We start from the raw sequence: 26,834 nt of genomic DNA, 5'->3' as shown, positions 1-26,834 counted from the left end.
TCTAGCATATCACAAGCATAATTTTGGAAGCAAAAATAGACATTATCTATTGTGTACCAAGTAAATGTGCAACAGATAATTTCTTAATATAGGCCTCCAAAATTTAAATAATTTATGTTACATTTATGGGCATATCTAGCACGAGTTTAACCAGTATTATTTATTTATTTATTTATTTATTTATTTATTTATTTATTTATTTATTTATTTATTTATTTATTTATTTATTTATTTATTTATTTGTTTGTTTGTTTGTTTGTTTGTTTGTTTTTTGTTTGATTGATTTATATCCCACCCATCTGGTCTATACGACCACTCTAGGCGGCTTCCAATACAACACAAAACAATAAAATAACACAAGAACAATTTCCTACCCTACAATTATTTCAGAGGAAGAAGACTAATATACTGTATAAAGAAAAGATTATAGTATTTTCATCAACTACCACAAGATGGAGTCCTATGCACTGCTCTATTTTCAAAAGCACAGCAATAAAGAAATGGGAGGCTGAGAACTGGTTGTTATGACAAACTTGCCACAGAGAAATCTACTGAGCCAAGCATGAGTACACATATAGAACAAAATACAAGTACGAATATTAATTGCATCCAGTAATGAGATTAATGTAAAATTTCATTATATTTAGAACAAATCTAAAGTTGCATTAATGTATTTTAAATAATGGGTTTAATCATGAATAGAATAGATCTAGAATAGAATGTGAAGTGTAAATATCTTTACCTTCTGTCTCATATTTTAACAGGAATGTGCTAGGCTTAGGCAAACCAGCATCTCTTGATCCCAGCCCCACATAGTATGGATGAGTGTTTTGAGCTGATTTACAATAATGAAAATGAATGTGATACATGCAGCACACTTAAAGTAACTTGAAACACTAAATTGGTTTATTATCACATTTCGTCTTATCTAATAGACATTTAATTTGGCTTCTCAATATTTAAGCTCCAAGGACAGACCAATCAGTACTTTAAAGTCCAAATAAAATTTATCAGCAAATAAATACTGAAAAGTAAACCTGAGCCTTAAAACAATAGTGATCCGAGGATAACAAAATTTTCAGGGTTTAATTACGCCCACTTACTTAGGAGTAAATCCCATCATCAGAACTTACTTTCATGTAAACATGCATGTAAGGACCCTGAAAATAAAATTAAGAGGCAAAAAACAGGCAAAAACTAGCATGGAAACAGAAGTCCAAAACAAATGAAAGACCAATATAATGCATTTTATCAGAGAAGTACCTTCTATGGTGTAAAGTTAAAAATAGTTTAATAATGAAGACAATGATACACAAATGATTAAGGGGCCATCTGTCTTGATTTTGCAATCACTATCTTACTATCTTCATTTTTTTAAAAAAAAATCAAAATAGGACTATTTGGGGGTGATTAAATTCACAGGGCTGACGGATGAGACTGGATGACACATTAACAGCAACAAAGGTAAGGGATGTGCCGGCTGTAGGGGGTTTGGGTTAGGCAGAAGCTGCTTCGACCAGAGTGACACAACGGGCTGATCTCTCTGCTAGCCGTTTCCCCAGCCCAGCATCCCGAACAATAATAAACTCCATGCACGACAAACAGGAGTGAGCGTAAAATAAAAAAGGCAGAGGCGCTAATAGGAAAGGACAGAAAGACAACGCAACGTACAGCTAGCCTGGCTCAACTCAGCCCTCCTCCCAACCCGAGAAAAGCGGGGGGGGGAGAACCTTCAAGAGCAGTCAGTGAGCATGCGCAAGGGTCAAAGCCGTCACGGAGAAAGAAATGTAGAGTGACAAGCGCGCGTCAGCTTCTTGTTTCAGTCTACCTTAACGCCTTAACGGCGATGGAAATGAGCGTTGTGTCATATAGGTTATATATATACTGTAAACAGTTATATAAACATTTACAACAGTTTGTAACAGCGAACTCATTCTCTCGCAACCGAGGGATTATATTTTCTCTCGGTTGCGAGAGAACGAGTTCCCTGTGGCAAATTACAAATATATATGCCGAAGGCTCTTCTGAAAATACAGTATATTCCCTCGGTTGCGAGAGAACGAGTTCGCTGTTACAAATTGTTGCAAATGTTTATATAAATGTTTACAATATATCTATGCCGATGGCTCTTCCTCCCACAATCCGGGCAGGGAGAGATCGTGAACAACGGAAAGGAGACTGTACACACTGGATGATTACAATGTTTCTGGGTCTCTCTGACGTTCAGGAAGTGATGTCTGCGCAGAATCCTGGACAGCAGCACTATCCCCACAGACGGCGATATTTTGTTGCAGTTCGCATTGCAAGACAATGAATGGAGAAACGCATGACTGTAATGTTAGCAACCTTTTACTGCACAATTATGCAGCAAGTCCTGCTTCTAGGGAAAATAACGAGAGAAAAGTTCCTCCGTAGCTGCCATCCCAAGTCTCTGACTTAACGACGTACACAAAATCTCTCACAATGTCAATTTCTTCACTGTCAACATTAAAATTGTGTAGGACGTCTTCTGTAGTCATGATTTTGTTTTCCTTCATGTTCAGCTGCAGCCCTGCTTTTGCACGTTCTTATTTCACTTTCATTGGAAGTCATTGCTGCTTTCTGCCACTACCCGGGTGTGATTTAAACGTCTTGCATTACTGATGCTTCTTTCACAAATTTTCTATTTTCTATTTACCTTCAGCTGAATCAAACTTTATATATGATATGTTCCAATATGATATGAGAGATATGGAATAAAACACCCCCTTGTCTGACACTTTCTTCTTCTGATTGCTTTGCTGCAGCCTCCATTTGGACTGATGATTGAATCAAGGTTTAGAAAATCTGCAGCAATTTTAATTTCTTCTTCATCAACACCAGAATTACAAAACTATATGGTCATCGTGATCTTTATTTCAGTAATGTTTAACTACAATCCTGTTTTAGCACTTTCTTTTTTCACCTTCATTAGGAACAGTTTCAACTGACAAGCAGCAAGAAAAACATTAGGCCCCTAGTGGCACGAAAGAAAGAGAGTTGTTGATTGGTTGCTTACGAAGAAGTAAACAAAATAGTTAGGATATTCATTCATAACATTGTGGGTTGCTAAATATTTGAACAGAATTAAGGATTTGTGGGGGGGGGGGGTCAGCAATTTAAATTCCTTCCTCCTCAACACTGGATTGCTTTAGTAACTTCAACTACAATCCTACTTTAGCACTCTCCTTTCACATTCGTCAGGATCCATTTCAAGTCATTACTGTCTTCTGCTTGTAATAATAAAACAGCCAGAGAGATGAATGTTACTCTTGTCTAACACATTTGCCTATGGCAATCCATTCTGTTTCTTTATAACAATAGCTTCTTTCAACATTCTTTCCAACATTTCATATGAAATATTCTGCCGCAGATTTAATACATAAGGAGATCAAAGATACTATTGTCTGGTACCTTTGCCTATGAGAAACCATGAGGTGTGCCTCTTCCTTTTTGAAATCCAGTTTGAATGCCAGGCATGTCTTTGTTGCAATACCTTGAGCCTCATTTTGCACTAAATAAAAAATTAGTGCAATGGTCCCGTAGTAACTACAGTACTCTCTTTTCTTGGGGATTGACATGTCTATTGAATATTTCCAGTCTGTTTTCCATATTTGTTGGGGTATTCTTGTATTCAGTCTCTGCAGTGTGGAAAATTTCAGTAGGTGGATTAGGACATTGAAAAGTACATTCAGCAAATAATGAAAAGAAGCAAGAATCTTCTGCATGTAGTTGTGAATTACATCCTATGAAAACTCAGATTGAAACAAATCTATAATTTTACAGGTGCTACAAGACTTTGGCTTTTTTTTTTCTTAAAAAACTTTCTAGTTCTCCACCAAGCAAATTTGCTTGGTCTGGCCTGATCAGAAGTTTCTATTATGACTTGTTTTCTCAGAATATGGAGTTTATCCCAGAAAGAATATTGGAATCTATCATAATAGAGTGGCCTGAGTTTTTATTTTTGTTTTATTTTGAGTTTGAAGTAGGGAAATAATTCTGGACTATCTAGAGGAGTGTCCAACATGCTACTGAGGAAGAGCGGAGGACAAGCACAAGTAGCTCCAGAGCTAATGAAGTGGTTGGGCCAAAGCCAAAAGGATGCTCAGCTGTGGACGTGCCTGGAAGTGAAAGGAAAGTCCAATGCTGCAAAGAAAAATACTGCATAGGAACTTGGAATGTAAGATCTATGAACCTTGGAAAGTTGGATGTGGTCAAACAGAAGATGGCAAGAATAAACATTGACATCCTGGGCATCAGTGAATGGATGGGAATGGGCTAATTCAATTCAAATGGCTATCATATCTACTATTGTGGGCAAGAATCCCATAGAATTAATGGAGTAGCCCTCATAGTCAACAAAAGAGTGGGAAAAATACTGGGATAAATCTCAAAAATGATAGAATGATTTCAATACAAATCCAAGGCAGACCTTTCAATGTCACAGTAATCCAAGTTTATGCACCAATCTCCGATGCTGAAGAGGCTGAAAGTGACCAGACTATGAAGACTTACAACATCTTCTAGAACTGACACACAAAAAAAATTATGTTCTTATTATAGGGGATTGGAATGATAAAGTAGGGAGTCAAGAGATAAAAGGAACAACAGGTAAGTTTGGCATTGGAGTTCAAAATGAAGCTGGGCAAAGGCTAATTGAGTTTTGTCAAGAGAACAAGTTGGTCATCAAAAACACTCTTTTCCAACAACACAAGAGGCAACTCTACACATGGAGATCACCAGATGGGGAGTACCAAAATCAGATTGATTATGTTCTCTGCAGCCAAATGTGAAGAAGCTCTAGACAGTCAGCAAAAACAAGACCTGGAGCTGATTGTGGCTCTGATCATCAGCTTCTTATAGCAAAACTCAAGCTTAAACTGAAGAAAGTAGGAAAAAGCACTGGGGCAGTCAGATATAATCTAAACCAAATCCCTTATGAAAATACAGTGGATGTGTATTGAACCTGTTAATGGGGGTGAAAGAAGAGAGCAAAAAATGTTTTGAAACTCAACAGCAAAAAACCCTAAGATCATGGCCACCGTCCCATCACCACCTGGCAAATAGAAGGGGAAGATATGGAGGCAGTGACTGATTTATTTTCTTGGGCTCCATGATCACTGCAGATGGTGAGAGCAGTCATGAAATTAAAAGATGCCTGCTTCTTGGGAGGAAAGCGATGACAAACCTAGACAGCATCTTAAAAAGCAGAGACATCACCTTGCCGGCATAGGTCAAAGCTTTGGTTTTTCCAGTAGTGTTGAATGGAAGTGAGAGCTGGACCATAAAGAAGGCTGACCAGCAAAGAATTGATGCTTTTGAATTGTGGTGCTGGAGGCAACACTTGCAAGTCCCCTGGACTGTAACGAGAACAAACCTATCTATTTTGAAGGAAATCAACCCTGAGTGCTCACTGGAAGGACAGATCCTGAAGCTGAGGCTCCAATACTTTGGACATCTGATGAGAAGAGAAGACTCCCTGGTAAATACCCTGATGTTGGGAAAGTGTGAAGGAAACAGGAGAAGGGGATGACAGACAACGAGATGGTTGGACAGTGTCATCGAAGCTACCAACGTGAATTTGACCCAACTCTGGGTGGCAGTGCAAGACATTAGGGCGTGGTGTGCTCTGGTCCATGGGGTCATGAAGAGTCGGACATGACTTAACGACTAAACAACATCAGAGGAGTGTTACATCATTCCGTTCTTTTCCATGAGGTTGATTTATACAGCTTGACTTCCCAGGTATCTTTTCTCAGTTTGCAGTATTTAGGCTTCAGCCACGCTGGCAATAAGAACCACATTTGAGCATCATTGATCAGATCTTATCATTCACAGGGAACAAGGGTGAAATCAATTTTTATGGGCTGCAAAGTGAGTATTTTTTTTTAGTTGGCCAGCAGGAATGTTTCAGAACACTCCACTTCTAATATCAGATCAATGCAGCTTTGTCAAAATGAATCAGTTTCAGCAGTGTAGATCCCCAAACCGGTGAAAATCACCATATATGGGTCATTTTCTATTCAGTGCATGTGAACATGGCTGATGGTTTAAATACCATGTGACTTGAACCTGAATTTTAATAAGTCTGAAAAGAAATCAATTCAAATACAGAGTGTCCACAGCCTTAAATTATGAAATATATTTTACACTGGAATTGCATTGTTTAATTTTTAAAAATTATTCCCTGTTCCATTTGAGAAAGGAGTTATTAGTGCGGCAAAGTAGCTGAAAGATAGTGGTGGAGACTGAAAATTTGCATCCAGCGTGAGCCCTAAATACTCTTTCCGGAGAAGATGGCAGTCCCCTCTAATTCTTTTTCTTCTCTCTATGGTCACCGTGTATCCAAACGCTGAAAGGTGCACTCTTGCAGGAGTGCGCGGGCATGTTTCCGCCTACTCGATGGATCCGGGTAGAGCTGCAGCCCCAGGCTTTCGGAGGGCATCTTCTCCCCCTCTGCTCCTCCTTCACAGGGGCGAGGTGTGCTTTCCGCATCCCCACAAACACTCCCGCTCAGGATCGCCCTTCTGGGAGCAGTAGGAATCGAAGAGGGTAGCGCCGGCGGTCACCGCAGCAGCTGCTGCTACCCCTTTCCCGGGCAGGTAAGTTCCTCTGATGGGGTCATTTCATCATCCTGCCCCCTCCCCCAAATTAGTGAACAAGAGACTGGGTGGGAGGGAGAAACATCCTTTCTGGCTTCCTTCCTTCGTCTCCGCCCCGTGCCCTTATCGCCTTGGACAACCCTTCCTTCTGGACCTATTTGCACTTTATCCTGGAGTGTTTCCTCTATATGACCCTGGTTTTCCTGGATTTCCCTCTTTATAGCCCGGTTCAGGATTGTAGCCCTCCCCCACTTGGTGCTCAGAAATGCTCAGTGCCCTTCACTTCCATTAGTTTTACGAGTCCCAACCTGTAAGATCAGCATTACAACCTGTTGAAGGGTTTCATTACCATGGTGTAGGAGTAGGGCTGGGAAAGCGTGGGTCTGGTCGCTGACAGCTAGCTAAAGTATGGCAGAGTAAAAAATTTGAATGGGTGAACAGCCTGGTTTGTAACTTGGCGGCCTCTTTGCGAGGATGGCACAGCTACGTCCTGTCACGTGTGTTTGGGATGAGAGAGGAAGTGACTCTTTGGATAAGATGCATTTATGTCTTGGGCACGTGTGGGGAAGAAATCAATCATTGGTCTGTAAGATTATATATCTGAAAAGCATATTTTTACTGCACTCCAAAATAAACATTAGGCTTATCTTGGACTGAAGATATATAGTCAGATACCACAGGATTTGCTGTCCTTTAAAAAGCAGGTGAAATCAAAGTATTTTTACTGACTGTATGATACGAAGGCTGATTTGAACCTGTCCAGCCCTGTTTTGCTCTCAAAGCAGCTTTTTTCATGTGCTGTTCAAGAACTTCTACATTTTCAACGAGCTTTTCCCGTGTGGTTAACTGTTATACATTGTTGTAAAGATTAAAGGGACAGGTCTGTAGGTGATGTTTTGGTGATGTAGGCAGTTGAGGCATGATATTCAGAACCAGGGAAACACGCCCCCCCCACATTCTTTCCTTTCCCTCAATTGCCGCCCAGTCCCCCCCTAAAATTTCTTAAATATCTGATATTAGCTCTAGATCAGTGGTTCTTAACCTTTGTTACTCAGGTGTTTCTGAACTGCAACTCCCAGAAACCTCAGCCAGCAGAGTTGATGGTGAAGGCTTCTGGGAGTTGCAGTCCAAAAACATCTGAGTAACAAAGGTTAAGAACCAGTGCTCTAGATCAGTGGTTCTTAACCTTTGTTATTCAGGTGTTTTTGAACTGCAACTCCCAGAAACCTCAGCCAGCAGAACTGATGGTGAAGGCTTCTGGGAGTTGCAGTCCAAAAACACCTGAGTAACAAAGGTTAAGAACCAGTGCTCTAGATCACTCTATCACTGGCTCCTTATTATTATTATTTCCTGCATTTGTACCCCACAAAAGGCTTGGCAGAGGTGAGATCAGAGGAGGAAGGTGAGAAGAGGGTCTATGGGTTGGAATGTGAATTACATCACATTCAGTGTGAAGGATGTACTTCCAAATCAGTCTGTAACTCCTGTAAGCACTGACTGTGATTTCAGACGCAATAGAAGCTGCAAAATCAAATCACAGCCTGAAATTGGAGTGATTTGGCTTTGCAGTGCAGTTGATCTCTAAGTGAGATCCACTGATTTATTAATATGATTGTTTTAAATATAGGATATTACTATAATATTGCCTATTTTTAATGGTTTTAATGTTTTAACATTTTTAATATTGTTGTACGCCACTCAGAGACCACTGGTAATGGTGCAGCTAAAAATTTTTTGTAAATAAATAAATACATAAATAAATAAATACATAAAGTAAATCAAGACACAGTAGCGCAATTACAATTAATACCTCCATGTGTCTGGAGTGTGCAGATGATTGCCGAGGCATCTTGGGACACCTATTTAGTCGTTAGCCGCCTAGAGTGGTCTTAACCGACCAGATAGGCGGGATATTAAATAAATAAATAAATAAATAAATAAATAAATAAATAAATAAATAAATAAATAAATAAATAAATAAATGAATAAATGAATAAATGAATAAATGAATCTTTGTCTGTGCTTTAGAGAACAGGGTTTCTGTTATCAAACCTGATCCTATGGTCTCTTCTCTTCGTTGCCAAAGTAAAAGCAGAGGCTGATGCTGATACAGCACTGAAGCAAGAAGATGGGGGGAAAACTTTACATAAATACATTTTTGAGAACCTGTTTGCTACGGCTGTTTGATGGCATGTAGGATTAGAATCTTTTATCACAGGTTATGATTTAGGTGTCAAGAAGCACAGGGCAAACAGGTATGACGAGCTCTCCAATTACCTTTTTTTCAAAACATGATACTGTGAATCACAGTGATTGCAGATCAAAGCAGTTCCAGGTGTTTGACATTTTCAGGCAACAGTTCTTCTGTGCCTGCTTTTGTGAGAGTAAGTTTCATGAAGTCTTGTATCTGAACAGACATGGATAGGATTGCACTAGGATTTTTGCCCTTCTGTGGTAAAAATGACTGACAACTCAGGCTGACAGCTCATATGAGAGACTGAGCACTCGGTATGTTCTTTGGAGAACTAGTGTTACTCTCTCTCTCTCTCTCTTTTGGTTTTTCATTCTTTAAACAGACTATGATAGGCCGAAATGAATCCTGCGGTGCTGAGGAGATACCCACGTCTTACTTAACATGCCTGCTTTACATACTGGAAGGATGGACTGGAGTGGAACACTTAGAAGAATATTTCAGTTACCTGGCCTTTCTCACATGGCTCTTTACACCTCTACTCATAGCTTTTATACTTCCTGCAGCCATTCTTCTCCTCCTTTATATTTCCATTGTCATCCTTCATGTTTATAAGAGGAGGACAGACCTAAAGGAGGCATATTTGAATGATTTCTGGGACGGTGCAAGAGAAACGGTGGCAACTGTCTGGTGCGTTCATGCAAGAATATGGAATGGTAAGTACTGTTTGAAACACTCCTCACGTGCATAGACAAACAAAACTAAAGTATCCTCAGGTATGAATACACACATTTTAAAGATCAAAATATCTTTTGATGCTTTTTTGCAGAATAATTTTCCTTGCCTTTCTTTCTCAGTTGTAATGCTATTTCTCTAGTTCCATTTTTAAGTTTGTTTACTAATTTTCCTATGTGGTGAAACTGTGACATAAAATGAATTGTGTAAAGTAGTAACTGCTCACTGTAGAAAGCAGTAAGTGCTGTATGGGAAAATTCTTGGTGAATAACGCAGCTTTGTATCCTTTCTGTGTTTGACTATATGTTAAAATGATTTATGTTAAAAGAGCTTTTAAAAATTTCTTTGTTGCCCAATTTTAATTTTTTTATAGTAACTGAGTGTGCTTTTTATCCCCTCTGAACCATTTGCAGTTGCAGTGTAAAAACATTTTTAAAATTGTCTTTGAGTTGACAGTATTTTAAATAAACTACAATACAGAAGTGATAAATAAAAGTAGCAGTGCAGTTGAAAGCAGAGTTAATCACTAAGGATCTTCAAATGCATGGAAGAACACAAAGCGTTCCATTTGAAGCTGCAAAGATCACAGTGTAAGTGGGCCGGTAGGGACAGACAGATGTGTCAGTCTTAGTTCCCTTTTTTCCAGTGTCAAGTTTGCTTTGTCTTGAACTTTAGGAATGTTCAAAGGATAGCCAAGTTTAGGTCAATGTGTTGTGTTGAAATAGTGAATTAATGATCCCCCCTTCCTAAATTGCTAGGTAAACTTTGCTGTGAAGAAAATTCCACAGATTGAACCTCCAAAACAAAACAAAAATCTAGAAAACCAATATAATTCCTTATTGAGTTGAGCAGGCCAGCAGTCGCTGGAAGGGACCATCTGAGGAGGATAGTTGCAGCTAAGTTATAGTTTCTCACATCTGTGGGATTTGTGTTAGCTGCCTTTGGCCTTTATAAGGAGAAAGGTGGGATAGAAATATTTTGAATAAATAAAATTAAATAAATAACAGGGGTAGTGGTGGTGATGGTGGTTGGCGTGAATTCTACAGCCTCTTTTATATGCATCATGTCTTATAGTCTGGATTTATGAAGGTTAATATGTGAAAGGAAAAAAACAACAGGAAACGTATATGTGATTTTGTACTTTCTTGTGCCAAGGAGTTTTGGTATGTAAACGATACACAGCACTTGAGCCCCTTCCTAAAGGAGAGTTGAATCTTGTGACGTACTTAAATGAAGTTTGCTAAGTAGTGATCCTCTCCATGCTAACAGAAGACTATGAGAATCTCATACCAATGTAGCAGTAACAGTGACAGCATAAGGGCCACTGTATTCACTGCAGTGAATCATTACAAGCATTTCACTGGACAAGTTTCTTACCAGGGAGAATGATACAGAGGGCTATGATGGGGATGCATCAGTGGTGCCCTTCGTTCCTTCTCAGCGTTCAGCAATCAAGGTGTTCCTGTGAGGTTTCAAAGAAAACAGTAACTTCACATATTCAACTCTCCCTGCTTTTCTTCTGCTTCAGACTACCTTATCTATCATTTCCCCATCTGGTAGGTTATATTTCTCCTACTTTCCTATATTTTCCCAAAGCAGATATTTCAACAACTATATTAAGCTGATGTGTCCTTGAAGGAGATGCCCCACCTCAGTGAATATTTTAATTAATTGCTTATATTGCATCTAAATGATACAAAGGTACTTTAGTTGTCTTGGATGTTTTCTACTGAAACATTTTAAAGCATATTGAAAAGGCAAGGATGGAACAACTTAATATTTCTGGCAACAATGGAACAACTAAGTCATGATTTGTAAGCTGGTTTTCTTTTTTGTGTTCCAGTAAAGTACGCTAAATTCTAATATGCACCTTTTTTAAAATGAAAAGCATAATATGACTAATTGTCTCTTGTATACAGTGAGAGTATGTATGTGCAGGGTTTCTTTTGCTTCTGATATATATATATCAGAAGCAAAAGGAACCCTGATATATATATAATTTTTAATTAAGGGAATCCCGGACTGGTCTAAAGTTCCAGTATTTTAAGAACATATTTCCTCTGCCTCATTGAAATGAGTAGTTTTGCTATCTGCAGAATCTGCAGACGTAAATTTCTCACCTCCTTAGCTGACCCCTAGCTCCTTTATATAGGCCAGGGGTGTCCAACCTTTCACCTTCCCTGGGCCACATTAGAAGACGAAAATTTGGTTTGGGCCGCACATACATTTGGTTTGGGCTGCATGGGGGGCAGCCCTAGCCGTCCTCCGCAGCCCCGCTCCAAGCGCGCTTACCATAGCTGCGATCTCAGACAGCAGAGGCTGCCAGCTTCAACTCCGGCGGCTTTATGGGGCCGGGAGGGGGTCTACCTATTGACGGGGATGGCACAATGCAGTCACACCTCTCCCTCCCCTCCCACACCTTCCTTCCTTCCCTCTCCCCCCCCCCACTGTTGTGACATGCCCCAGCCACATTCCGGCCGCAAGCACCAGCAGTGTAACTTGAAACTTTGGAATTTCTTTAAAAATAAAAAATTGCACTGGGCCGCATTATGACCTGACCTGGGCCGCATGCGGCCCTCGGGCCGCAGGTTGGACAAGCCTGATATAGGCCATGGTACAGAACATTTTTGTCTATAAATTCATGCCAGAAACTGTCATTATCCACAAATTTTATGTATATAAGGCGCCCCCCAATTTTGACCTTTTCGAGCCCGAGTGCCCAAATCAACGGGCACCCTCTGGGCCAGCATGTTCTCCGGAGGGCAGCCAGGGCACACCTTCCCTCCTCCCCAAATATAGACAGGGCCTTTGCCCGGGTTTCCTGCACTCCACTGCGCTCCACCCCGCTTGGTTGCTCTCCTGCAGGGCCAGAGTCACAGTCAATGGACAGCAGTGATTTCACACCCGGGGTGGCTGGGCACAGCTCCTACTTCACCTCTATCTCCTCCTCCTGCTGCTGCCACTGCCTGATCACTGCCTCCAGCGCCACGTGCGGGCTCCCTTTGGGCAGGGGACAAGGCGGCAGTGTGAGCTCAAGCTGAGCTCCGGCATCAAGAGCCACCGTGCCCTGCACTGGGCTGGCATGGGCAGCAACATCGGCATGGCTTGTGTGTCCACAGAGAGGGCTCTGTGTGCCAGCTGTGGGGCATCACATCTATTCCAATTTATAGTAGCCTTTAAAAAAAGAAATTTCTAGATTGTGAAGTAGTGTTTCAAAACTAAATAGTGGTGGTTGGCCCACTACAAAATATTCATTGTTGTTTTGAGCAGAACTGGCATAAATATTAAAAGATATAGAAGTCAAAAAAACTGTCAGTGATTCATGATGTTCATCAGTACTGTTCTGAAATAATGTTGCAATTGGAGTGAGGTATAGAAGCAGGATCAAGGATTGCTGAATAGCAGATTGTCCTGGTGATAGCATATTTATCACAACACACTACGCCATGATTTTTTTTGTTTCAGGCATAAATTCCCCTGCAGATGAGCAAACAGGCCACTAATGGTTGTTGTGGGTTTTTCGGGCTTCTTGGCCGTGTTCTGAAAGTGGTTTTTCCTAACGTTTTGCCAGTCTCTGTGAGAGCACAGTTTGCTATCCTCTGAAGATGCCGGCCACAGAGACTGGCGAAACGTTAGGAAAAACTACTTTCAGAACACGGCCAAGAAGCCCGAAAAACCCACAACAACCGTTAGATCCTGGCCATGAAAGCCTTCGCGAATACATAAAACAGGCCACTGTTTTTCCCATTGCCGATCTGTTTCTCTTCTATCCCTTTTGTTAATCCCTTTTTGAGGAGGAGGAGTTTGAGGAACAAGACACAGTTCTGGATTTGAAAATAACAAACCATGGTTTCAGCAAGTTAGAGTCCATAAGCTAGCCAAGAGTTTAGATCTCTTTGTGTAAAACTTTCTGTGCAAAAACTAATCCTTCTTCATCCTGGAAAAAAATCTCAACTTCTTTAGCAGTATTAGACATTGAAGAAGAGGATATAGTTATATGTTGTTATAATATCACTCCTACCTTAAAGATATAATTGATAGTTGTTTGAACCTTTGGGGAAAAAAACCCCCAAAACCTATTCTTCCCCACTTTTCAGAGATTGTCAGGAGAAGTTTGCATCCATGAAGTAGTCAGTAAAATTTTTGAGTCAGATGGAACAAATTTTTTATCAAGAGAATTCCTTTGAAGGTAGAGTGACGTCATAACTCCTTTGGAGGGAACTGACTCGACAGATATGCTTCAATTTACTTTCATAGTTGGAGGCTGTTTCATATTGGGATTACCAAATATATTTTTGATTGTCTTTCCAGTGCAAGGCAGACACAGAATGAGACCCTTAATATGCATTTGACAGAATAGGAGTGACAATTTCACAAGGGTAAAAGCTACTGCAATTTTGACAGGGTGATGAAATTCCTATACAGAATAGGACATTTTCTCTCTGAAGGTGGTATTTATTAGTCTTCAAGTATATGGTTGTCTTCACAACAGAACCCATATTTTTAACCACGCCACTCATGTATTCATAATCGTAATTATGAAATCTTCTGCTCTAGAAGAAAGGAACTCTAATTCATACATGTTGATAGCCACCAAGAAGGAAGCTGTCAATTCTTATTTCTTATACATCGCATCACTTCTGTTATATGGAAAGTAATTCATAGCCATAGATCTCTCAAGACAAACTCAATCATTGTATAAAATAATAAAAGATAAATCAATAACAGCTGACTGGCATTAGCTGGTGGAAACACCAGAAATTTAAGAAACAAAAATAAAATAGCTCAACAGAGACTCTCTTTCCAGTTAAATGCTTATATCATTCATGCTTAATGACCAATTAACTGTTATCCTGTATTGTATGCTTCCTTAAAAAGTACCTGCATTTCATGGTTGTACTGAGTTTGGCGTGGCAACTTTAATATACTTTTGATGAAACTTTTGCAGTGCTAACTTGATACCAGATATTAACTTTGAGTATTTTTGTTCTTGACAGGTTATGAGTTGCATGGCATGGAAAAAGTACCTGATGGACCAGCTCTGATTGTTTTTTATCATGGAGCAACTCCTATGGATTTTTTCTACTTCATGGCCACTGTCTTTATTAAGAAGAAAAGGATCTTCCGTGTAGTAGCTGATCACTTTGTCTTCTCAATGCCAGGTATAATTAGTCAAGTGTGTCTGTTGCTCAGTTAAGACTACTGGTTTAGATATGCTGGGCTTTTTGGTGGTAGTTCTGCAAAGAACCAAATTGTTCATTGTCAAATAATGGTTTTAGGTTTTTCCTGTTCTGTTGCTGTTGATTTGTTGATGCTTTTTTTACTTAATTGTGGAAGGTTTTCTAGGCTCTATCTTCTCTTGTGAAAAAATCACAATCTTCTGTTAGATGGGAAAGGAAAAATAACAGTGGCTCTTCTAAGTACAGTACTTTGAAGGGGAAAGATTTGTAATTGTCCAAATCATGCATTCATTGTAGATTCTAGACATATTAAATGTGGTATTGGAAAGGAATTTAGTGAACTGCAGTGTTTATCAACTGTAGTCAGCGTAGACAATGACAAGATATGACAGGAGTTTTAGTCCAAATTTAGAGGGCTACACATTCCCCATCCAACTTCTGGAAACTGTTTTTCATGTTCACATCTCCAGTCATACACAGATATAACATTTAATTACAGTTAATAATAACTGGGCTGTTCCCTTTATGTAAAATTCTCAGACACACATTGAGTGAACTAGTGTTGCTTAGTGCAGTAAGTCACACTAGAGTAGGCCTGCTGATTCCATGGTGATTTGGTAATTCAACTCAATTGAACTACTCTTTGCGCAGTTTAACTTTAGTGTAGTAGGTTGCAATTAGAGTAGGACTGTTTGAATCATTGGGACTTGGGGAGGCATTGACTCACCAAATTCCCACTGACTCAATGGGCATACTCTAATGCTACGTATTATGATAAACAACAGGATTTCAACCAATGAAGCAATGGTCTTGCTTGCTGAATGTCGCCATGACCCCCTAAGAGAAGGGTGAATAAGAAAACACCAGTGAACTAAATTAAATGCAATATAATCAATGGGAACGATAACTTACTCCAGTTGATTATTTATTTATTTAACTTGTATGCCACCCACTCTACCCAAAGGTCTCTGATTAACCAGCTGTTAGTTTTAGAATAGGTAGCCATGTTAGTCTGTGCAAGCATTATCAGGCAAAAACAAAAGGAAAAAAACTAAAAAGACAAAAGCATTGTGGCACGTTTTACTGTGTTAATCTCTGTATTCCCCCCTCATGTATCTGAAGAAGTGGGTGAAGTTCCACAAAAGCTTATATCAAAATATAATAATTAGTCTTTAAGATGGCACAAACATTTTTTGCCTTTTGACTTTTTTCTTCCCCCCCCTTTTTTGCCTGATACTCTAGAAGTATGATTTATCATACAAAATTTCTTTTCCAGCAGCCTCAAAAGGGTAATGTTCACAAGATTTAAAAACTGAAGATGCCTAGAACTGAAAATTTTAATGTTTCCCAAGAAGATAATGGCATATGATACATATATTTCTATGTGACCAATACTATATAAGCTCTGCAGGTCAATGTTTGACTCTGCATAAGTATATTTGCCTTTTGGACAGGGTTGAAAACCTTGTTCCTTGTAATAGTTTCTGCTAGAGAAAAAAATGTGAGTCAATGGTCATTTAAAGTTGACACTAATTTGTGGTTTTGTTTGTTTGTTTGTTTATTAGTTTTAAGATAATACATTAGTTGGTGCTGATGTTTGGAAAGTTGCACTTTTTTTAACCAATATTCACAGTATTCATAATATGTATTGGTGGGTTATGTGTGTTATTAATAGAATAATTTCTTATCATTTACAGGTTTTAAACTATTACTTGATGTTTTCACTGTTCTGCGTGGAACACGGGAAGAATGCTTGAGAGAATTAAAAAGTGGGAATTTGGTGGCCATTGCACCAGGAGGACTTCGGGAAGCATTATTCAGTAATGAAAACTACACTCTTATATGGGGAGATCGTAAAGGATTTGCTCAGGTCGCCATAGATGCAAAAGTGGTAAGAAATGTCAATACTCACGCAAGTACAACTATCACCTATAATAATAAAAGTGTATCTTTTTCTGCCATCGTTTCAAGTTCATGATATCTGGCATGGTTACTAAAGAATGCTGTGTTACTTAAAAAAACATAATTAAATTAATTAAAAAAAACATGATTAAATAAAATCTGTAGCTTGCAGAACCTTGGTTGAATGGCAGACACCAGGCTCCTGAGGAATGGAAGCATTCTTTGGACGTAAAATGCATCTTAATAGTAGACGTCCCCTCAAGAGCAGCAAGCCTTGAGGTTGGTCCAAGTGCTTGCAGCCAGCTTTGAGTGGCACCCTGGCAACTATTCAGTTGTAGCCTGCCCACTGTTGTAACAGCATAGGTTCCACTTCTGTGTAGTCCCTCTGGCACACGAATGTGGTGTGCGTGATATAGATATTGGTGTGGGAGGTTTTTTTGGAAAGGACTAAAAGGTTCTTTTCCCTCTAATGATTACACAACCTGTATCAGAAGATAACACACAGCATAGCCTAGGACAGATCAAGATCAACCAAAAAGGAGCTGGGTTTCTACTCTGTAGGCTCAAAGTATTACAGAGAGCTGACTGCTCCTCAAGAGCAAGAATCCCAGTTGCCTCCAACTTTTTAATACTTTGAAGTGTGTCTGTACTCTGTAGCACCATCTATCTCTGTGTGATGCCTTGTTCTACAGGGGCCTTGAACTCTTCAGTCTGTTCAGAGATGGAGTAAGAGCTGCTGCCTAGTAATTTCATGGGCAGTGCTGAAAATGAGCAGCCTGAACTAGGGCTGAGTTTGACTATGCTTCTTTTTGCTAGAAGCAAAATGGCTAGAACCTGCTGGTTTCCACCCTGAACTCTTAACTTCTCTTTAGCAGGATTATGTTGATTTTTAACTGCCTTTTGACTCCACCTTTAGAGTGACTTTGCTTAAATATCACCTGTGTGCTTGAACTCTGCCAGTTTAGATAGTGCCCCTAGGGCATTTTTGCCTTCAGAGAACCTAGGAGAGAGGGGAGAGAGAAGAGAGATAGAAGAGAGAAGAGGGAGAGAAGAGAGAGAGAAGAAAGAGGATGGGAGAGAACACCAGCATGGATTTGGACAGCAGGAGGTTTCTAAGCCTTGGGAAACTCAGTACTTCCCTGACTATTCTGCAATAAGAACTATGCATATATCTATGCCTATCATATTTCTAGCACTGTGAACTCTAGATACCTGGAAAATGCTATAGATACTGCAAGAATCACAGAGGTGTGCATCTTAAGGTTATTTGCTTTTTCAAATGGATTGTTTTACTGTAATGTATATCTTTCTGTAGTCTGTGATATTACTTCATTCATTAAGTGGCATGTTAATCTTTAAATATGCTTGCAGCCCATAGCACTGTTCTTCAATTTTTGACCTGCCAAACAGTGTAGGCAACAACTGCCAGAATACCTTATCATAGTCGTGTTGACTGGTAATGTTGGAATCCCAAAATATCTAAAGAATCAACGGTTAGAAATCACTGGCCTACAGTACCATCTGGTCTCTAGGTAGTGCTCTTAAACCATCATTTAACTATTAGGATAATGTCTTCTATTTGAAGAAGGGTTTTTGTAAGATGTTAGCTTGAAAAAAACAAACTGCAAAAGCTGCCGGAAGAGTAAGTAATACCAGAGAACCACATATAGGCTGAAATCCTGTTGTTTTACAGAAAGTGTCATTTAGCAGCGACTTGCCTCAAGCAAAGGAATATCTATAAATTTATTTGCTGTATTCTGATTTTATTAATAGACTTCAAAAGGCCAGAGACAGAGCTGCTGACACATAGAGGAGAAACATGCTGTATAGGAAGCACTGGCTGGAGCCATTCGGAAAGAGGAACAAGTTATTATATATTATTAATAATAATAATATTAAACTCACAAGATCTTCCAACCAGCATAATGTGGCTAATCCCCATTGCTGGTTGAAGGATTCTGAGAGTTGTATTTCAATGAAGTAACTTCTCCAAGCTGCTATCTTCCCATACCCCAGCCTTGGTTCATGAATCTTATCACTGTTGTCTCAGTTTCAGTGTGAGCTACCCATTGTCATGCAATCAGATAGAAAGGAGTACTTTGCAGTGGTATGTTTTAATAGTGGCCAGGTTGAATTATCTCAGAGTGGGAAGTTCATCTCATAATAAGTCAGATGACTTCTCTGTGGGCCGTACAGCTCCTAGCTTCACTCACACAAGATATCCAACATTAGGAGCTAGTTAAGGTTGAAGGTTTGATTGCTGCTGTAACTTTGGTGAAGCTGGGACTTTTTATAGTGGCTAATAAATATCCTTCTTCTTTTTTTTTTTTTTTACTCCAGCCTATCATTCCTGTGTTCACACAAAATGTCCGGGAAGGCATTCGTTCACTTGGTGGACTAAGTAAGCAATGTTAAAAAAAAATATTCATATTATTTTCTATTCATTGCTTTCTTGCTTGAACTTTTTTCTTGCGGTTTTTGCATGTGACCGTGGCATTAAGAACAATCCTATGATTTGCACATTCATCATCATATGCAATGAATTGTGTCCATGGAGATATGAGCTTGAGATATCCACATCTCATTCTTGCTTACAGAATTGTTTCCCAAGACTTAATACATAAACATATTTATACCATTCTGTGTTGCATGTAGTTTGAGAAAATGTAAGGCAGAAGCAGCATAAAAAATAACAGTAAATGGTCCAGGGTTTAGCTCTATTAACCTTTTTAACCTTTCGGAAGGAAGGAAGGAGGGAAGGAAGGAAGGAGGGAAGGATGGAAGGACGGAAGGACGGAAGGAAAAATATGCCAACAAACATGGCAAAAAAAGAATGGTCCATGCAATGGAAACGTTCAATACACATTCCTGTACCCAAGAAATGAGATGCCAAAGAGTGAAGTAATTATAGTACCATTGCATTACTTTCCCATGCAAGTAAAGTAATGCTCAGTGTGTTGCAACAAAGACTTTCACCCTATATGGAGTAAGAAATGCTCAATGTTCAAACTGGATTCCAGAAAATAAGAGAAACCTGAGATCATATTGGAAATATATGCTAGATATTGGAGAACATCAAAGAATTTCAAAAGAAGATTATGCTATGTTTTATAGAGTATGTACTGTAGTCTATATAAAAAAAGCCTTTGCGTGAAATATGAGAAGACATGGATTGTTCTGCAAGAAATGGGTGTTCCTCAGCACTTTGTTGTCCTGATTTGAACCTGTATTGTGAACAGGTAGCTACTGTTAGGATAGAACATGCAGGAACAGAATGCTTTTCTGTAGGCGGATATGTCAGAGAAGAGTGCAATTTATCTCTCCAAGACATATCATACAGAAAGCTGGACTAGATTCCGATGGAGGAGTGGAAATGGATAGAAGAAACATCAGTCATCTAAGGCTGTGGCCACACTACAAAAATACCCTTATTTTTTTCTCACATCTTCTGGTTCCTGTGTAGTCATGCGTTGTGGTCTTATGACATATACCGCGTTTTCCCGAAAATAAGACAGGGTCTTATATTAAATTTTGCTCCAGAAAATGCAGTAGGGCTTATTTTCAGCAGATGTTTTATTTTTTTCATGGGGAAGCTGCAAATGGAAAAAGTTTGGGAACCACTGCACTGATACTCCACATGCTATTCCTGGAGGACTTTGGGGGAATGTCCTTTTATTAGACGTGTCCCCTGTGCTTCTTGGATAGCCTTCAACATCTCCCATCGGCCGCCTCCTCTCTTTCCCTTTACAGTCCTCAAGTACATTGAGCCCTGTTTGACAGAAGCATACCAACGTGCCTATTCCACTTTGAAAGTTAAAAAAAAACACACAAAACAATATGTTGGGCAGCAGCTGTTGGGAGACATGGACCTGCATGCCAGATGTATAGAAAATAAATTGGTTTAGCAGTACACACCACATGTAGTAATGTACGATGAAATGCTGAACAGAAATAGCTGTAGCCTCCTGGCATGCTGGATTTGACATGGAGATGGTGCCAAGGGAGAACAAAGGTTTGATTGGTAATGACCATATGTCATCAGAAACAAAAACAAAAGAGTCAAAATTCATGAGGAGTAACTTGGAAACGTTTTGTAAGTCTGACCACAGCCTGAGTCATGCAGATGACACCATCTTACTGGTGGAAAGCAGCCATGACTTGAAACTGCTTGTGATGAAAGTGAAAATTAAAAAAAAATGCCAAAGCAGGACAGGAGTTGAACATTGGAAAGACCAAAAATCATGACTGCAGAAGAACTTTGGATCATTAGTGTTGGCAATGAAGAAGTTGGTATTGTTCAAGATTTTATATATCTAGATTCAATCATCAGTCCAAATGGAGTGATTGCAGCAAAGCAATTGGAAGAAGACTGAAACTTGGGAAAGTAACTATGAAGGAACTACATAAAATCATGAGCTGTAAGAATGTGTCACAGAGGAGACCGAGGCCAAGATTATCAACATAATTGTATTTCCAGTTACTATGTATTAATGTAAATGCTGGACTGTGTAGAAAGCTGATAGGAAGAAAATGGATTCCTTTGAGCTTTGGTTCTGGAGTAGAGCTTTGGAGATACAAGGGGCCATCATAAAGACAAACAAGTGGGCCCTAGACAGAACCTAGTTTTTCTTTGGGAGCAAAATGATGAAACTGAAGCTAGCCATCTTTGGGCACATTGTGAGAACTTAAGATACTAGTATACCTGTTATCCTCTTAATTTACAGCATCTTCTGCTGTTTTTAGTGTTTGTTAACCACTCAGAATAGTGTGTAACACTAACAGGGTTATATATAAATTAATGAAATAAATAAATAAATAAATAAATAAATAAATAAATAAATAAATAAATAAATAAAATGTCATCTCTACTGAAACAGAACTGTTTAGGTTGATATACGAGTATCTCCGTTTGCCACTGGTCCCACTATATGGAAACTTCCCTGTCAAACTCCGTACATATGTTGGAGATCCTATTCCATATGAGCCAAATATAACTGCTGAACAGTTGGCAGAAAAGGTAAGGTTTTTTTTTAAAAAAATCATAATATTTAATGGTGTTGATTCATAGTATCTGTATAGTGCTCAGCTGTCTTAGGATACACAAGCTTTAGCAGCAGCTGGGAGTGTGTTCACACAATATGATGTAAGTGGGACAGCCTTTAGAAAGTGTTTGCAACCAGCATGGAAATCTTGTAATCAGATTGATGACCACAGCTAGTTATAGTGAGAATATTGATTCTTTGCTGCAGTAGCTTCACTGATTGATTTCCAACCACAGTTCAAAATGCTTATTATGATCCAGGCTGTCTGAAGGACCACATCTCCCCAGATGAGCCTCCTTAGATGTCAGGATCTAGAACCTCACAGACACATCTGGTGAGAATATAAAAGAGGGCCAGACTGTGAAATACCTTTCAAGAGAAGCTGTGTTGGCCCCCTCCCTTGTCTTTCCAGTGGCAGGCAAATATTTTTTTGTTCAGGCAGGATTTTGGCAAATGAGTGGACAGGCAGGGTCCTCTGCATCTTACTTTTAACTGATATACTTTTGAATTATTTTATTTTAGCAATTACTTTATTCTAATTGTGAGACGTAAATTAAACAAGTAAATAATAAAAATCAGAATGAAGACTCTTGCATGAAGTGTGAAATCATGACAGATTGTAGTTGTGAATCACCAAATCAGTGGAATTCCAACTGTTTAAGAATAACTTGAAACTTCCATTGAGTACTGTATATCAGATTATACTTCTCCCTTGAATTGCATGTGTTTGAGCAGCACAGTTTTGGTCATACATAGATTTTCAATCAATCAATATTTACATAAATAAATATTCAATAGATACTGTGCCTCTGGCCACCCAGAACCCCATGGATTCAACACTGAAGGCACTGAAGTAGTCTAATTGCCCCCAACACAACATATCTAATTCACCTCTAGATCAGGGGGTCATAAGACTCATTTCACATGGTAGTGTATGGAAAGGATAGTCAATGCTGTGGAATAGAACTCTGATAAAGAGAACTGTAGACATGGTCTAGAGGGGCAGGGTAAAAATCCAATAAATAAATACAATAAATAAATAAAATAAACTGTTCTGAATGTATGTGTGTGTTAATCAACTCTTGTAGTTACATTTTGGGAGGCACATGGATTTTGCACTAAAGTGATGCCTCGACTTATGAACATCCCTACTTATGACCATTTTTAATTATGACCAGCTCCGGCTGCAAAATTTTGCTTCTACTTGCGACTGGAGCTTCCACTTACAAAAGACAGGGGGGAAAAAAGCAGGAAATTCAAATTGCTAACTGTAGCTGGTGACGAGGCTGGTTCTTTGTAGCTCTTTCACCCCAGCAGTTAGAGAGAGTGTGCATCATCACTGTAGGCTTGGGACTGCCTTCTTCTGCTTCTGAGTGTGTGTGTGTGTGTTTTCAGGGAGGCTTTGGGCTGCCTTGTAAGGTAAGGTGCTATTTTCTGCTTTTTAAAAACTGTTCTGGGTGTTTTTGCAGTGTGGTTTTGAGCTGGGGGTGTTATGTTTCTGTGCTGTGATGGGTTTTGGGGAGGTTGTATTTTGGGGTTTCCCCCCATTTCCGATGGGTTGCTTGTTTTTTGGTCCCCCCCCCCCCATTTCCGATAGGTCTTGGGGGTTTTGTTGCTTCTTTGAGTGTTTTTCCCATTTCTGCTGGGTCTTAGAGGGTTTGTTTGTTTTTTGGTTTTTCCCCTCATTTTCGATGGGTCTTGGGGGGGTTGGTTGCTTTTTTGTGGTTTCCCCCCATTTCCGATGGGTCCTGGGGGTTTGTTTGTATTTTGGTTCCCCCCATTTCCGATGGGTCTTGGGAAGTTTGGTTGCTTTTTGGGGTGTTCCCCATTTCCAATGGGTCTTGGGGGATTTGTTTGTTTGTTGGCTTTCCTCCCATTTCCAATGGGTCTTGGGGGGTTGGTTTCTTTTTGGGGGGTTCCCCATTTCCAATGGGTCCTACATGCTTCCCTTGCTTTTCCCCTTGTTTTCTTTTCATTTCCAACCAGCCACCTTTGGTCTCTGTGCATTTCCGATCTTCTCGGGGGTTTTTTCTGTGCATTTCCAATGGATCTTGCACGCTTGATTGCTTCCCCCGCCCCTTTGGCTGGAAGGGATTAATCGTGTTTCCAATGAGTCTTGCAGTGATTTTTTTTTTTTAAAAATTATATTTTTGTGTGTGTGATGTTTTTCTTTGGCTGAAATGGATTAATTGCATTTCAATGCATTCCTAAGGGAAATGGTGCTTCGACTTACGACCATTTCAAGTTACGTCCATCTTCTGGAATGGATTATGGTCGTAAGTGGAGGCACCACTGTGCATGGTTGTCTGGCACCCTAATCTCAGTGTTGTTGAAGGGAGAATTAGTCACATACTTTTAATCCTTTCCCCCGTTTCCTCTCTAGCTTTGTAGATCCCCATCCTCTTGATTGGTGTGTGTGTGTGTGTGTGTGTGTGTGTGTGTGTGTGTGTGTGTATAGAGACAGTCACATAGTGGCTTTACCTCTCTGGCAGGCCTTCTGTCACCCACCCACCTTCACAGGTAGTGGAAGACTAGGCAATGCAAAGGGGAACTTGTTTGAGTTGGGAGGGGTGGAATATTTATTTAAGTGATTGCCCCTTATGCAGTCAGGTTAAGTGAACAGGTCCTTTTTAAAGATGGACTCTACCCATCAGCAGAAGGAAAACTCTAATGCCAGTCCATAAGATGTTTCTTAATAAATTTAGCAGTTTAGAATATGTGGGGCTGTTGTTCCTCCACTTACTGAACAGTGATGATAAGTCAGATAAACTGTATTCAGCAGCTTTCTGTAAGATAATAAAGAAGCTAATCTTGCTCAAAAGGAAGTACTACATCTATTGGTGGTGCTACACTCATAAGGATTAAATTTGTTTGTTTTCCCCTCAGTAAACCAATGGCTTTCTCTTTTCTTTCCAACGATATTGGTTAGGGAAAGTTAGAATGAAAGGAAGATTATGATCTACAGATGTCATATTTAAAATGTTTACCGGATATGTTTATGTGGGTGAGAGTGACATTTTTTTTTTCATATATGAATATGCAGTATGACAATATAAAGCCTATGGCAAAGGTTTTTGTTGTTGTTGTTGTTGTTTTGGTAGTAAAAACAAGTGTGAGTTTTCTAAAGCGTAGGCCTTTGTGCTCCCATTTTCTGCTTGTGTAAGTTCAACCTGTACTGCAGCTTTACATGTAATGTATTGATACTTTGGATAATATTCCAGCTTGAAAAGGGCTATTTATTTTTACTTTTAATTTGTGATATACATTTTGAGTGAAAGTTGGTGCACTAATTAATGATATATTTCTTCCCCACCCTCCTCCTTGGTTATTGCTGTTGCTACAGGCAAAGACTGCAGTACAATGTTTAATAGACAAGCATCAGAAAATACCTGGGAATGTATTTAGGGCACTGATGGAACGATTTCAGACACAGAAAAAAGAAGACTAGCATCTTTTGGATATGGGATATATTTGTGAAAATACTTTTAATTATGTCTGTAATATGAGGTAATATTTCAGAAAAAGTATTCTGTTTGGTTTGCAGTAGTATAAACTGTGCAGAAGTTTAGGCTATTTTGAATTGTTGTATCTGGAACTTGGGCATCTTCATCCTATAATAAGAATGCAACAATTTGATCTCTTTTTAAAAGAAGAAAAGAAAGCACAATTCTACTTGCAATAAACTTCAAATAAATGTTCCTCTTTTGACATTGCATAAAACATCCAGCTCACCTCCACCATAGTGAGGGTTGCAACCCTCTCATCCTTAGGAAACCATCTCAGGCAACAAATGTGTTTGCTCTCTTCTTCTTCTGAGGATAGAAGGAACAGTCCTCTAAGGGGAAGATCCAAGCTTTGAACCTCCTTCGCTTCTCTGACTTCAGAATTGCAGTGTTGAAAAGTAAGGAAAGTTGGCTTCAAAAATGCCCCGTTTGTCTTATGACTTTAGCACTTGTGTGCTGTATTTGAAGCATTTGACGAGAATTGTCTGCATCAGATATAGAGAATATAATCTAATTCCATGACACTTTGGTGTATTTCAGAAAAAGGATGGTTGAAAATTCCATGAACTGAACCAACCATGTACTCTTTTTTTCTGTCGCAGTTTTTCTGTAGACTATCCCATTTAGCTTGACCAGCATTTCTTTTCAAAGCTTAAGACTTTTTTTTCTTTCTTTCCATGGCTACGGCCTCTATAGAAACTGCATTATAGCAACAGCGGTAGAAAGTGGTTTGTTTCAAAAAGCCTAAAATTGTCATATCCATAAAATCATTAGGTATTTAGCTATATAAGAAAAATTCAGAATATTTTAAGATGCAGATTAGTTTCAATATCAATGTACAGTACATAACACGAGAACAGTGCTATGTCAGGTTAAGAAAGAGTAAGCTGCATAACAGAAGTACAGTGGTGCCTTGCTTAACGATTGCCTCGCTTAACGAGGAAATTGCTGTATGATTAGGTTTTTGCGATCGCTTTTGCGATCTCAAAACGATGGTTTAAATGGGTTTTTTCGTTTAACGATGAAGCTGATCGTCGGGTTTCAAAATAGCCACGGGCTGAAGAAAATGGCCGCCTGCTGTTTTCTAGGATGGATTCCATGCTTTACAGGCACCGAAAATGACTGCCGTATGGAGAATCTTCGCTGGACAAGCAGGTATTCAGCCCATTGGAACTCATTGAACGGTTTTCAATGCATTTCAGTGGGTTTTTAAATTTCATTTGAGGATGTTTTCGCTCTACAGCGATTTCGCTGGAACGAATTAACATCGTCAAGCGAGGCACTACTGTAGATTGTGTTCATGTATAAAGGTAAGTCAGCATGTCAGGTGATCTCTTATTATTTACAAGTAGCAGCCTCAAAGTACTATGTTGCTGTTATGTACTGTCAAGTCATCTCCAAGTTAAGGATAAGAGCCTCAATTTATTATAAGGCAATATAAAGCCATGGCTTAACAGCCTGGCTTGTTAGAATTGGCAAAAGCCCATAGTTCCTGATACTCACATAATGTTATATAAAACAGTTGGAAGATTCATGGTTTGTTTAGCTAGTGCCACTTGCAGGGGGATCTGAGTGGGAGTGATTGAGTAGCATACTAGGCATGTAGTTTGAGCAATCTGAATTTGAATAATAGAATAATGGAGATGGAAGTCCAACACCCC

The 26,834-nt window shown here is 39.3% G+C and overlaps 1 protein-coding gene across 2 annotated transcripts; it reads left to right on the top strand.

Moving 5' to 3' along the window:
• Positions 1 to 157: 157 nt before the first annotated feature.
• On the top strand, positions 158 to 25,849 carry LOC110080226 (DGAT1/2-independent enzyme synthesizing storage lipids). 2 transcript variants are annotated; one of them, XM_078393751.1, is made up of 8 exons: positions 158 to 6,620; positions 9,197 to 9,527; positions 10,927 to 11,102; positions 14,544 to 14,708; positions 16,424 to 16,617; positions 18,969 to 19,029; positions 21,506 to 21,645; positions 25,014 to 25,849. In XM_078393751.1, the coding sequence occupies exons 4-8, from the start codon at positions 14,561 to 14,563 to the stop codon at positions 25,116 to 25,118; spliced, it is 648 nt and encodes a 215-aa protein (XP_078249877.1). In that variant the 5' UTR covers positions 158 to 6,620; positions 9,197 to 9,527; positions 10,927 to 11,102; positions 14,544 to 14,560; the 3' UTR covers positions 25,119 to 25,849. The 2 variants fall into 2 exon arrangements, with proteins under 2 accessions (XP_078249877.1, XP_020651608.2); XM_020795949.3 differs by lacking the exon at positions 10,927 to 11,102.
• Positions 25,850 to 26,834: the final 985 nt, after the last annotated feature.

This window comes from Pogona vitticeps, chromosome 4, assembly GCF_051106095.1.
Source record: "Pogona vitticeps strain Pit_001003342236 chromosome 4, PviZW2.1, whole genome shotgun sequence".
Lineage (NCBI taxonomy): Eukaryota > Metazoa > Chordata > Lepidosauria > Squamata > Agamidae > Pogona > Pogona vitticeps.
This window is presented reverse-complemented; position numbering and strand designations above follow the sequence as displayed.

Bases quoted from the DNA above. Each gene is read 5' to 3' on its own strand.
- LOC110080226 (XM_020795949.3), top strand. From the start codon at position 9,200: ATGATAGGCCGAAATGAATCCTGCGGTGCTGAGGAGATACCCACGTCT. The intron at 14,709-16,423 runs GTATAATTAGTC...TATCATTTACAG, and splicing joins CTTTGTCTTCTCAATGCCAG to GTTTTAAACTATTACTTGAT. The intron at 21,646-25,013 runs GTAAGGTTTTTT...CTGTTGCTACAG, and splicing joins CTGAACAGTTGGCAGAAAAG to GCAAAGACTGCAGTACAATG.